General features: G+C 43.9%; 1 protein-coding gene across 1 annotated transcript in view; it reads left to right on the forward strand.

Annotated features, from left to right (window-relative positions):
- Nucleotides 1-14,358, forward strand: part of LOC146752800 (C-Jun-amino-terminal kinase-interacting protein 3-like) — a 44,155-nt gene that overhangs the window by 21,829 nt on the left and 7,968 nt on the right. Inside the window, exon 9 of the mRNA XM_085531284.1 lies at nucleotides 13,836-13,962. Coding sequence (XP_085387410.1) covers nucleotides 13,836-13,962 — 127 coding nt within the window. The remainder of the gene's footprint in view (nucleotides 1-13,835; nucleotides 13,963-14,358) is intronic.

A 14,358-nucleotide genomic window follows, 5' to 3' on the forward strand; every position in this document is an offset into this window, starting at 1 on the left:
AAACTCACCTTCAGGATTGATGTCACAGGTGAGAGAAATTGTTTCAACTGTATTGAACCCCCCAACAAAGGAGGGGAAAGTTGAGTGGTTTGACACATTTAACCCCAGCATTCAGTGATGTAGACAGTCCTTAAATTCTGTTTAATTTGTGTACATTCCTCTTTGCCTTCTGAAGCTATGAACGCAGAGGACTTGGGTAGCCTCAGCTTAAGACAGGCTGGAAATAATTCGGGAATTTCCCTGGGGATCTCAAGTAGATGCAGTGATAGCAAAATGATAAGTCAATAATTACAGGGGAAATTGAAGAATATTAAAGATATCTTCAGGGCACAAGCACACCCCTGCAAATGCTTCTTCCTAAATAGTCTTAGAGACAGCATTTGGTCACAATGCTAGACGGCGGCATTGGTGGTTTCTATAAAATTAAAGAAACCTGCAACTAAAAAGCTTTTCCCGTATTGTCTTTTGTTTTCTTCTCTATAGCAGGTACAAAAGAAATGCTTAAAAACAGAAAGCCTTCAAGCTGGTGCTTTTCTTTCCAAAATGGAGGAAGACAGTCATTCTATTTATTAGGAGAGTCTGATAAGAAAGTGGAAAAAGGCTTTTTACCAGGGTCTATAGCAACATAAGAAGGGGCAATGGTTTCAAAAGTGAAGAGGGTAGACTCAGTTTGGACATGAGAAAAGTTCTTTATGATGAGGGTGGTGATACACTGGAACAGATTGTCCAGTGAAGGTTGTGGGTGACTCATCATTGGAGTGTCCAAGGCCAGGCTGGATGGGGACCCTGGGCAGCCTCATTTAGTGAATGATATCCCTGACCACGGCAAGAGGTTGGACTGGATGATCTTTAAAGCTTCCTTCTATACCCAAACCGTTCTATGATTCCATAGGGGAAACCATTTTATTACTGCCTATGAAAACTCAGGAGATATTAGAACTGTTTTCAGAAATAAGTAGGTGAGAAAAATACATTTCCTCACTATGACTTAATCACAAACAGAATTTAACCTTGACCCTCACCTGGCTTTTGCTGGCAAAGCAACTTACAGCTGTCAGCTTGTTTGGACAATGTAATGCCTGTCCCCTTGTATAAAACAGACATTTCAATGACTGCGTATGCTGGTGTGCTGCTGGACAGTGGGGAGAGGGGTGTTTTTTAATTTTTGAAGATTTTGGAACATGATACTGGTGGAAATGAAAACAAGTTTAGGGCTATCTAAGCTGTTTTGGTCTGGCAGGGAGGAAGTTCTTCACTGGCAATTGATATAGTTCAGATGTTGGCATTCAGTTCATAGCACTGTCAGGAAATGTGAGTGGGAAAGCTGTCCTCAACGGTACAGTCCAAAGACTAATTTGGGCATTTGGGGAAGGCTGTGTAGAAAAGATTCATGTCTTAAATTTGCCCGTTTTCCTTAAATTCCTGAAGAAGAAAATGCCTTTATCAACAAGCAGAAGGTGCAGAAGGAGGTGAAGGCTGCACCAACAGAAAATGCCACGCTGAGCTGCGAGGTGACCCAGGAGAAGACAGAGGTGAAGTGGTACAAGGAGGGGAAACTGATCACCTCGAGCAAGAAGTTCAAGGTGGAGTCAGAGGGCAAACAGCATCGGCTGGTGGTGAGCCAGGTGGAGAAGAAAGATGCAGGGGAGTACAGCTGCGAGGCTGCTGGCCAGAGACTCACCTTCAAGATTCATGTCACAGGTAAGACAGGTGTTGTCTGAAATACAGCAGAGAACAGTAAAGTAAAATCTAGTTTCCATTCTACAGTGATCCAGTTGCAGTAGTCTGTGCTGAGGTTTTTTCCCTATACTTGATTGCCTGGGTTTGTAGCAAGTATGTGGTTTTAGTATGGCACAAAGACCTGTTTCAGTCTGTAGAATAATAATTACTGATATATGTACAGTGGAAGCAATATTCAAGATATTATTCAAATCTCTCCTGTGCCTGAGATCCCGAACTATAATTCTTGTTCACCTAAACACTTGACTAAGATAAGTATGTGCAGTGAGGCTGGAGTGCATGTTCTACGTGCAGCCTTTCATGGCAGGAGAAGCAGGAACTTCTCCTAGTAGTACACTGCCTTTTTACTATGCCTTTATGTTGGAGGCTGCATCTGGATAGGTGAGTCTGCTACTCACAGTAAGAGACCTGGTAGAGCTGACTATTCCCAGAGCTCAAAGTAAGATAGATATCTGCAAATCACACACAAAGAACAAAGGACTGCGTTGGTGAGCATATTTCCTTTGTGCCTTTGACAGTCACAGTTGTGGCAATGGTAGAGGCCATGAGGAGTCTGTTCAGGAAGCCAGGAGTACTGTTCTGGGTCATGAAAAGGCAGCCAGTGGTTTGACTATCACATGTTTATGTGTTTTGATGTTTCACAGTGGGTCTTAAGTAAAAGGAACTCAGGTTTTGGTTGCCTGCAGGACAGATGTTGTTTTGGGTTCAATATGTTTGTGTAGTGACTTGCAACCATGGGACTGGTGTTCAAGGACCCTCTTGGTTCCTTCAGTTCCTAGGTTCTTTCTTGCCTAGATTTGACACTTTGTTTCAACAGAAGAGCTGATATTCTCTAGTGAAGGCTATTAGCTTGGGCACAAGTAGTAACCTAAACCTGTTCCAACCTGTACATACAGACCTGCAAGTTGGTCTCATTTCAGTCCCTCAGTCAATACTTTTTCTTTTCTTCCCTCAGAGCCAAAACCTGTGTTTATAAACCAGGAGCAGGTGCAGAAAGAGGTGAGTGCTGCCCTGGCAGCAAGTGCCTCCCTCAGCTGTGAAGTAGCACAGGATCCAACCGAAGTAAAATGGTACAAGGATGGAAGACTGCTTGCCTCCTCCAGAAAGTTCCAAATGGAATCCGTGGGCAAAACACGGCGTCTGGTTGTGGAGCAGCTGGAGAAGAAAGATGCTGGAGAATACATCTGCGAGGCTGCTGGCCAGAAGACGACCTTCAAGTTGGAAACAACTGGTGAGCATTAGCTTTGGGAGCACTAAGCAGCTGTTTATGTGGCTTAGAGGAAGAGGAAGTGAGCCATGTCAAAGGGAAGGTGGTGTGGCGCAGGAATGAGGTTGCGATCAAACCCAGCAAACGTTTCCAGATTGATGAGGAAGGGGTCAGAAGAACCCTGACAATAACAGGGGTCCAGGCTGAGGATGAGGGAGAGTACTTCTGTGAGTCCAGAGATGACAAGAGCAGCATTACCATCACCCCCAAAGGTATGTCTCTGGAAATGAAGGCTGACAGTGTGGAAGGATCCTTGGCTTCCCTCATCAGCCATTACAACACTGCAAAGCTGAGTTCATCTGTGTGTTTATGCTGTTCTCTGTGTTAACAACCAAGTACAAAACTTGTCTTTCTCTCTAAATAACTGTGGAACAACTGCTTCTGAAGAGCACAGCTGTTAAGTGGGCAAATCAGCCTTCAAGGCTGGAATTAAGCATCCCAAATGTAAGATGGGATTTATTTTACCCCTTCTTTGCCTCTTTTCTTCTTGCATCTTTGTAGATGCAAGGAGGATCTCCTCTACACGCAGGAGATGTGAGTGTGAGTTATGGTGATCACTTACTGCGAGTCATAAAATCTGATGCTTCCAATGAAATCATTGACTCTGTTGGCTCTTTGAAGGTGCTCATATATAATATGATAGCAGGCTTTGAGTATATAAAAGGCTTTTAGAAAGTGGAAGCAAACAATCTGTTCTCTGTGCAGAAATAAGGGACTTCAATTGCAATGACAAAGATGCAAGTTCTACAACAGAAAAGCATTTAATGGTTGGATGACTGGATATGTCATTTGGAGGGGCTTTGAAGCCTTCACTGTGGGATTCAGAAAAGGTTAGTGAAATATCTGTGTCACAAAGAGCTGAGCATGTCCTGGAGCAATGGAGAAGGGCTGGATGATTTTTGCTGGTATTTTTAGCCATTGAATTTTGTGTTCTGGTGGTGTCAGTACATTCTTTTGTACAACATGGACGGGTTGGTTTGTTGCATTGGTTCAGACTTTTGTACTAGGAGCTCAGCAGTGGTTAAAGCTCACACTTCTGCAAAGTAAACAAGCTCCTGCAATTCGTCTCTACTCTGTTTTAGCTGTGGATTAGCTTGACAGTTCCCTTCCATAAGCTTTATGGTTCCCTTCTGTAAGTCTACTTACATAGAGTGAGTTGCTTAACTTTAAGTCTTGCTCCAGGACTTTAAGCATATTATTAGCAAAAAATATCACAAATAATTTCACCAACAATTCTCCCCACCCATCTTTAGCTTTCTTTTTTTTCACTGGAAGGTTTTACACTGGCAAATAGGGTGGGCATGTAGAAACAACCCCATTAATTCTGACGAAGCTCTGATTTCTCTGACTGGCCTTTGTTTTGTGATTCTGCATGCATGCCCTGTAGCTAAAGCCTGGATGTCTTCCCCAACACCTTCAGTCTCCCATCCTTACTTAAGTTACTCCATTGTAAATCTCTCTGCTAGTCCAAGAGAGTTTTTATTTTACCCCTTCTGTGAGGCAGCAGCTGGATGGGAAGGATGAGATGAGGACTAGGTTGTTTGGGTGGCTTTTTTTTTTTTTTGCCTAAGAGCCAACTGGGAATCAAAGATACCAAAAATTGAAGACAAACTGTGTCATACCGAGCAGGGTTTGTCAAATCACTGGCATGCACTGTTAGGACAACATCATCAACATATTCTGGGCTGACAGTTGTCAACAAAATTCTGCTTCTGTGTCCCAAAATGTGCACTTATCACTTCTATTGGCAGTTGCTCATCTTTTCTCCAAACTGAATGGTTGTAGGAAATAAAACAGACAAGCAAACAAACCAAACAACCCGCAGATATTAACTTGCAGCTGATTGTCAGTGCTGATCGTTGGGCCATGTGCATCACTTCACATACTTCTGCGGCCAACAGACATTGGAAAATACAAAGACCTTCAGAGACTACTTGAATTTCTAGATGCACTGAATTACCCTCTAGAGTGTATTTCTGAATATATAAGGAACCACGGGTGACTATGATCCTGATTTATATCTAGGTTCAGGCTTACTGTTTCAGTTAGGTTAGATGAATAATAGTTCCAGAGAAGATAGGGAAATACAGCAGTTCATTGATAGCACATGTCGGAAGAATGCAGCTCAGTGCTGGGCAGTTTGCTGCTTCATTCCCTCTTACAAGTTGCACCCAAGGCTGGAAAAGACCACTGAGATAGCTGAGCCCAACCCAGCCCACCCTCACTGGACTTACTAACCACGTCCCCAGTGCCACATACCCGTGGCTCTTGAGCACCTCCAGTGACTGCAGTATATCAGCGTAGTTGCTTCAGCTGTGTGAGTTTTCACCACTGGATGTTGTTCTAGCGAGGCAAAAAACCCAAACTGATGGAAAAGTGTCTATACAGGAAGCAACTGGCTGTCCTGATGGCTGCCAACAGTTTTGCACAAGGTGTGTCATGCAAGCTTGCATGAGTCTGGTTTAAAAACTTGCAGTTCTGATGGAAGGAGAGGATGTTGGTGCAGGAGAACTGCGGGATTTGTGCTTTCCCGACATCCAGTTGCAATCCCAGCTTATTGTTGCTATAGAAAACAGCTTCTCTGTAGACAAACTGAGTTAGTACCATTAAGTGGCTGAATCCCTAAGTGATCCAAGGTGAAGCATGATCCAAACTGGAATTTAGCTAATTGTAGTAGGGAATCCAAGCCTTAATGAGCTGAGTTATTTAAAGTATGAGTCTTCCATCTAAAACAGCATTGAACTGTTACCCTGGTTGATGATAGAAGTGAGAGTTGAACAGCAGAAGTCTGAAGTTATGCTCCATATTTCTCATCACTCAAGAGAATATTTGAATACGTGAATTCCTTTGGCTATGTTAGAGCTCATAATGAGGTAAGCTGATGTTCTTTAAATGCTCGGAGTCTAGCAATGTGGGGAAGTGGACTGCTATTTGCTGTTGAGCTTTAGGCTAAGAAGCCTGATTTTAGAGGACAGTGGACTTCCCCTTTCCCTTCCCCTCTCCTCCCCTTCTCCCTGGATTGATCCCGCATGGTTTGTGAATGAGTTCAGAGCAAGGTAAATGAGGAATAGCCATGTGAAAACCTGTTGTTTTACTGCACTGTAAAAGACACTTAGTCAAAAGACAAGTGTGTGTTACAAGCTTATGATTGCAGGAGATCCTAGAAACAACCCAGCTACTCAAACCTGTAGTCTGGCTGAATATTTTATTGTCAGTTTTGGTCAGGAGGAGATGCTTGAGTAAGACAAATAAAAGGTCATGGGTAAGTTGTCCTTCTTGTGATATACTTCTAGGCTTTCGTCAGGGAAAAGCTTAATTAGTCCAAATAATTATAGCAGAAACCACACCAAGAACATGAGAGTGAAATTTCAACTTTCTTGACGTGATGGTAAATTTTACCCCATTCTGCCATTCCCCAAATGTTTGTTTCCTTATGTTATGGTTTTGCAATTTGGTTGGTGTTGGTATTCCACATCAGAACACCATGCTAATAATGGGAGTAAAGGGGACAAGTTTTTTTTTTCTCTGTGAACTGCCTCAAATGTTCATGTGGGGTGGGGCACCGGAAGGGAAGTGAGGAAGGGGACAGCGTTGCTGGCGCGGCTCCCTGCGAGGAGACAACGTGGTCAGAGCTTCCTGCCTTCCAAAGCTCCATCGGTGAGATTGGGGACTTGGTATTCTCTTGTTTGATACTCTCTTGTTGTTTGTTTAGCATTATTAGGTTATTAAACTGCCATTCTTTCTCAGATCACCTTTTTTGTCCCTTATTTTTTGTTAGACCTAATCGCAATCTCCCTTCCCTTCCCCATCTCCCTAAACGCACGTGGCCGGGCCTGGCCGGGCCACGCCACACTGCCGCTAGAGAAAAGGGGGGGGGCTTTTGTTCCTGCTGCCCCGGGTTTGTGCCCACTGTCCCGGAGTGAGCTCTAGAGAGAACTCCGTGACATTTTTGGTGGAGGATGCAGGCAGAGCTCAGGGCAATGTTTTGGGCAGTAATTAGGTGGTTTTTTTCAGCAGCCCTGTATGTAGGACTGATAGTCCCTAGGTTCCTGTGGTCCTGGCTTAAGGACTTCCTGATGTTGGGGGTAGGGGTAGATTTATTAAGCCGATTGCTGGCAGGGATAGAGATATCTGCCTGGCTCCCTTCCAGACTAACGAACATCACAGGCACCGTGCTTGAACTGGCTCACGAATGCTCTGAATTCCTTAAGTATGACTGGGGTGTCAATTGGAATACTGTGTTGTTAGTCTCTCTGATTGTAGTAGTTTACTATAAATTGCAGAGAGACTTGCAAAGAATAGTGCAGAGAGACTCAGGAAAAGGGCCAGAAGCATCGGGACCCCCAGTATCAGGTAATCTCACCCGTGAACACCAGAGGGACCTTGGGAAATTAATAGAACCCCTGAGTGAGTGTGGGAGATCAGGGGGATCTCAGAACGAATGGCTTATGAAAAAGATAGAGAGTCTCGAGAATGAGATCCAAATCCTAAGGGGAAGGCAACAAGTTAATCCCAGCCGACCACAGGAAGCACCAGCATCAGTGTCAGTCGCCCCAGTGGAAGGCCAGAGATGGGAACGTGTGTCCTCATGTCTGGAACGGATGGAGGAAGTAGAGGAAGATCCGGGCGAGGGACCCTCCCCAAAACCACCAAGGAAGGCAACTCAGAAGACTAACAGACATGGAGAAGATAGTGACGATGAAGGCCAGAGATGGGAGCGTGTGCCCTCACGTCTGGAACGGATGGAGGAAGTAGAGGAAGATCCTGGTGAGGGACCCTCCCCAAAACCACTGAGAAAGGCAACCCAGAAGACTAACAGACGCGGAGAAGATAGTGATGATGAGGGAAAAGTCACTGCTTCCTCTACTTGTAAACCTCTGAAAATTACTGAAATCCAAAGTGCGAGAAAGGAGTTTGCCCGACTCCCAGGTGAACGCCTTGTCACTTGGCTGCTCCGGTGTTGGGACAATGGGGCCGCCTGCATGTCCCTAAGCTGCGATGAGGCTCGTCAATTAGGAAACATTGCTCGAGACTCATCTATTGATAGAGGAATCAGCAGATGTCTCGATGGAGTCGCCAATCTCGGGGAGAGGATTCTATCAGCTGTAAAGGCAACCTGTCTTCTCAAAAGTGATTTGGAGCCTGTACTGGAAAAATGGAGTACAGCTGAGGAAGGTATCCAGTACCTGAGAGAAATGGCTGTGGCAGAAATGCTGTTCGATCCCACGTTTGTCCCTGGGGACCCAGAGGATTACCATGACCCAGAAAAGGTGAGCGGTACTCCGGAAATATGCAAGAAACTCATACGGTCAGCACCAGGGAAGTATTCCAGTGTACTATTAACGAACTCTAACAGGTATGATGAGCTGGATAGGAGACCTGAAATTTTTGAGCTCATCCTTTCACTGCAAAATATCGAATACTCACTACTGCCACACCGTACCACCATCGCAGCCATCTGTAAAATGGTGGATAGAATGGACCAAATGGAGAGAAGACAGGACAACATGCAGAAGAGCTGGTCTGCAGCAAGGAACCACAGTGAACCTGTGGCAGTCTCAGCTGTCAGACGCAAACGCACACCTGTCCGAGTGAAGGACCGCAGTGAGCCTATGTCACGTGGTGCCATGTGGAACTACCTGCGTGACCATGGAGAGGATATGAAGAAGTGGCATGACGAACCCAATTTTGTACTGCGAGCACGGGTAAGAAAATTACAAAAGAGGTCAGCCACTACTGAGGTTGCCTCTACCGCTTCAGACAACCAATAGAGGGGCCCTGCCCTCAGCCAGGGGGGGGAGAGGGATAATAGAGTGTATTGGACTGTGTGGATTCGGTGGCCTGGCACATCAGAACCACAAAAATATAAAGCACTGGTGGATACCGGTGCACAGTGCACTCTGATACCCTCAGGTTTCGAAGGGACAGAACGGATACATATACATGGGGTGACTGGGGGTTCGCAGGAACTGTCTGTGTTGGAGGCCGAGATAAGCCTCACTGGTAGAGACTGGCAGAGATGGAACACATAAGTGGGCTAGAGACCGAGGGGTGGACATAACTATGGACGCTATTGCGCAGATCATCCATGATTGTGACACCTGTGCCATGATCAAACAGGCCAAGAGGATGAGACCTCTCTGGGGGGAAGGGCGATGGGAAAAGTATAAATATGGGGAGGCATGGCAGATTGATTATATCACCCTGCCAAAGACTCGTAATGGTAAGCATTATGTACTCACCATGGTGGAGGTAACCACTGGGTGGCTTGAGACATATGCGGTACCCCATGCCACTGCCAGAAACACCATATTAGGCCTAGAGACACAAATCTTGTGGCGACATGGCACCCCAGAGAGGATCGAATCAGACAATGGGACTCATTTCAAAAATTCACTGGTGAGCACTTGGGCCAAAGAACATGGCATCGAGTGGATCTATCACATCCCCTATCACGCACCAGCCGCTGGTAAGATCGAGCGCCACAATGGTTTGCTGAAAACCACGCTGAAAGCGATGGGTGGTGGAACATTTAAGAACTGGGAGAAACATCTAGCAGAAGCCACCTGGCTGGTAAACACCCGAGGATCAGCCAACCGAGACGGTGCTACACAGTCCAACTCCCTGCGTACCGTGGAGGGAGACAAGGTTCCTGTGGTGCATGTAAAGAATATGCTGGGAAAAGCGGTTTGGGTCCTTCCAGCCTCTGGAAAGGGGAGGCCCCTCCGTGGAACTGTCTTTGCACAGGGACCTGGGTGCACCTGGTGGGTGATGCAGAAGGATGGGGATGTTCAGTGTGTGCCACAGGGAAATTTGATGCTGGGGGAGTGCAGCCTGTGATTCCATGTGTGTGTATATATATATATATATATATATCTGTATGTACATATGTAATGCATGTTAACTACTGTTCTGTTTATATGTTGATAAAAGTTAGGCATGATGTGATGATGTGTAATAAGGGGTGGAATGTTATTGTTTTGTAATTTGGTTGGTGTTGGTATTCCACATCAGAACACCATGCTAATAATGGGAGTAAAGGGGACAAGTTTTTTTTTCTGTGGGCTGCCTTAATGGGCATGTGGGGTGGGGCACCGGAAGGGAAGTGAGGAAGGGGACGGGGTTGCTGGCCGGCTCCCTGCGAGGAGACAACGTGGTCAGAGCTTCCTGCCTTCCACAGCTCCACCGGTGAGATTGGGGACTTGGTATTCTCTTTGTTGATACTCTCTTGTTGTTTGTTTAGCATTATTAGGTTATTAAACTGCCATTCGTTCTCAGATCACCTTTTTTGTCCCTCATTTTTTGTTAGACCTAATCGTAATCTCCCTTCCCTTCCCCGTCTCCCTAAACGCACGTGGCCGGGCCGGGCCGGGCCACGCCGCACTGCCGCTAGAGAAAAGGGGGGCGGCTTTTGTTCCTGCTGCCCCGGGTTTGTGCCCACTGTCCCGGAGTGAGCTCTAGAGAGAACTCCGTGACACCTACAACAGCAAAAATAACTTCTAGTTCTAATTTTCAATCTTTAAAAGTTGCCTTGGCGTTTATAAAAAGGCATTCCCATTAGCTTTGGAGTGTTCACCTGAAAGAAGTGATTGCTTTTTCCTCAATTCAGTCTCAGACTAAATATGTGCTACACTTTTTGGCATTTCTGGGATCGCTTTTGTGAAGGGATCTTGAAAACTATCCTAGTCAGTTACACTCCCTACTGGGTTTGTTTGTGTAAACACACACAAAAAAGCTTTCTCTGTCTGGTGTTCTGCCCTGATGTTGTGTGCTGGGCGCTGCACTGAGATGAGGCAATTGAGCTTTTTCCTATAGACTGAAGCCAAAGGTGTCTGTGATCTCTTTGATATTTCAGATGCTTTAGTTTTTATTTACGCACTTTGTCACTCCGACAGGAAATTCTCCAATGACTCAAACAGTTAAATACCATTAGAAGGATTTACAGCTTTAAACAAAATCTTTCCATCTGACTGGGAGCTAACTCAGGCCCAAGCTACTGAGATTTCAGAATGTTTTTAAATTGTGGCATAATAAATATCCAAAGACATTTCTCATTTCCCAAGATGGTCATGTTTTACAAATGTTCAGATTCATCTTGATTTGCACAGAAATGTTAAGGTCCTAGTTTTTCAATTTTAATTCTGCAGTTTTATAGGGTTTAAGTCTGAAATTCCATTCATTTAAGGAGGGTCCACCAAAGGAAAGATTCAGAATATAATTTTCTACAGGTATTCAGTTGATTGTTTCCCAGGAAAACACTCAGCTAGCAGAGTGCTGTAGGTAACAGAAGAGTCCTACTATCTTTGTACTTCCATCTTATTCACTCTATATTACCATGTGAATTAATACGTATTTAGCAGTGTTTTGCTTTAGGTGGTGTGGTGCTGTACATGCAGAAAAGGATAAAGGGTATGGCTTACTCTCCTCTTTGTACTTTATGAGAAATATGGCTGCAGGAAAAGCCCACTTAAAAAGGTTAAGTACAGCTTCATGTTCCTTTATGCTGTTACAGAGTGTTTTTGTGTGCAGTTAAGCAGTTGTGATGTCCCACCCCAAGAATCCTACTTCATTTCACTGAATGAAAATTCATCAGGATAACAGAGGCCAGGTCAGGGTAGAAGCACTTAGCTGCACTGGCATGCGTGCTGTGCCTTGGAAGTGTTCACCCAAATGTTCACATGCTGTGGACATGACTCTGTATACAAGCCTCAAGACAAAGTCTTGGCTAAATATCAGATATTTTTCTCATTGTGAAGACAGGAAATCCTGGGAACTAAAATCATATTCTCCTATGACATTTGTAAACACAATGGTAATTTTGAAGGTTGGCATGGATGATTTTCAGCTTTCAGCTCTGGATCATTTCATGCATTTTTGATTTTTTAAGGAGCACTTCATTGCACAGATTCATGGCAGGCATTTGCTGCTTCTTCGCTCTGAAGAAGTTATGACTCTTTAACTAGGAATATAAATGTAGCATAATGCATATTGAGAGACCCAAGTGAAATGTACTGGGAGGAAAAAAAGGGTAACAGCATATTAAATCAAATTTTCCGTCTGTCTTGGGATATTTAGTGGAGAGCAGATTTAAACTGTTTTGACTCTTTTGACCTTTTTACTCTTATACTCAAATAGTACTGTAACTCCCTTTATATTTGTTTTTATATCTTTGTATAGTACACTTGTTATTTTCAACAGATGTTGATACAGTTTTGAAAGGTGATGCTCAGTGAAGATCCTCGTGTTAAAGTGTAACTCTCTACTTGTAAAGTGTAATTATCTTCTAAAGGGATAGCTGCATATGATTCATTATCTTAGTGCTTTTTATTGAATGAACTACCCACAGGTAGGTGTAGATACTCTGTTCCCTGCCAAACATTTTGCCTTTGATAGTAAAATGGCATAGATCCTAATGGTTGGCTTTAACAGGTCACTATCTGTGATTAAGTCTGACATTTGTTGCTGTTTAAGTCTTGGATATACAAGAAATCTGAAGGAGGAAAAAAGAAAAAGCTGTTTATACCTCCAACTTTCAAGGCAGGTTTACGTTCTGCCATCACTGTGAACATTGGTTGTAGTTTGTAGCTTGGCTGCATTGCAGCGTGCAGGGCCCTCCCTCAGCTGGCAGACTTGCATTCACTTGCAGTTGCATGAGTTCAACTGATTTTAGCACAATTAGAGAAGAAGTGATTTTCATATGTACGTTAAAAGTTAGCACATTCCTAGGCTCGATGTCAGCGTCACGTTGGATGATGCTGATGCTTTTAGCTTGCTTACAGTGCAGGTATCTCAGGGAAATGCAACAAACTCACACCCTAAAGCATCACACATTTAAACTTACACCAGGGATTTCTTCTGGTTTTGATGTGCCTGTGGGCAGAGCAGTAGGAAAAAATGAAGCCAAGTGAGTAAGAAACTGCAGTGAAAGGCTCAAATGATTTTAAGGTGAAAAGCACAAATAATGTTTTTTTAAAAGCTGAGTGGTAGGTGGAAGTTGTGCCCAGAATGGAACAGCTGGTTTCATAGAGCTTTCAGATGAGCTCTGTGGCAGGATTATGATGCTGTATTTCTAATAATCAGGCAGCTGTCTGAAAATATGAAATAATGACTTTCTGAGCAGACACCTTTTTCATTTTACACTTAAATTGGAATAGTATTTATGTTCTGGATGCACCTACCATCATTTTGTAGATCAAGAAGCCACTTTTATAAATCTCTTAATGCAAAGTACAGCATGACACGTACAAAAAAGAGTTAGAGACCTTATTTATACCTTATTTTGTTTACTCCTGTAAGTCCTGGTGCTTTATGAACCTCAAAGGAAATCATTGCTGACTTGTTTGTGGATTTTGCATTTCTGCAATTTGACACGTTGCTGTTAATGCAAGCAGCAAGGCCAGGCTTCCAAGGAAGATTTGTAATATGTGAGATTTCTATGTTTTTGATCTACATTTTTGCAGTAGAGCACTGCAATGTGTGCTGTCTGTTGGGCTACCAGAGGGGCCGATCCTTCTGGATTTCCTGGAGCCTGGACAACTCCTGACTGCTGCATCGCAGTGCCAACAGAGCTGAAGGCTCCAACTTCCAGTTGTTTGCCTGAGGACTCTGTGATTTATTTATTTAAGTGCATAAACTGTCCCTGTCAGGAACAGATTGTAGGTTATAGCTGCTCTAAATGTGAAATGTTTTAAGCTGGACAAACTTCTTTTCAGTTTTGAGGAGCTGCAGTCAGCGGGGGGTTCTTGCCTGGGATCTCTTGAAGAACAGGGTGTGCTTCCATCCTCCTCTTTCCTTCTGTGACCAGGGAATTGTTGGTTGTTTTTTGCAGCAACATGAACCGTGAAGACCGAAATGTGCTGCGTATGAAAGAAAGGGAAAGGCGAAATCAAGAAATCCAGCAGGGTGAAGAAGCCTTTCCACCCAACTCTCCTCTCTTTGCTGAACCGTACAAAGTTGTGAGTTTCTGCCATTTGTACAAATGTGTTTTTTTGTTTTGTAGTGGAAATTGTAGGGAAATATGTGCTACAAATCTGTTTATATCTGAAATCTTTTCAGGTCCCAGTTGTCACCTTAACCAGCATTTAAGCAAGTATTGAAACTAAGGATGGACAGTTAGTTACTACTCATCTCCATAGGCAGATTTATGCTAATACTTATGAAGCAGGGACTATTTTCAAGGGAGGAAAGGGATAATGAGACAAGATAATTTATTTTTTGAAAAAACCTTTTTTCTGCTTCCGCTGCAGTGGTCATTAAGTGGTACCATTGAAGGTTTTCATTATACAGTTCAAAACTCACTTTGAAAACAAAGCCATTCCCTTATCTCTGTTTTGTTTGCAGGAGGTCAAACA

The sequence above is a fragment of the Coturnix japonica genome, unplaced genomic scaffold, assembly GCF_054131305.1.
Source record: "Coturnix japonica strain WE unplaced genomic scaffold, WE-NBRP24 Scf041, whole genome shotgun sequence".
In the NCBI taxonomy this organism is placed as follows: Eukaryota; Metazoa; Chordata; class Aves; order Galliformes; family Phasianidae; genus Coturnix; species Coturnix japonica.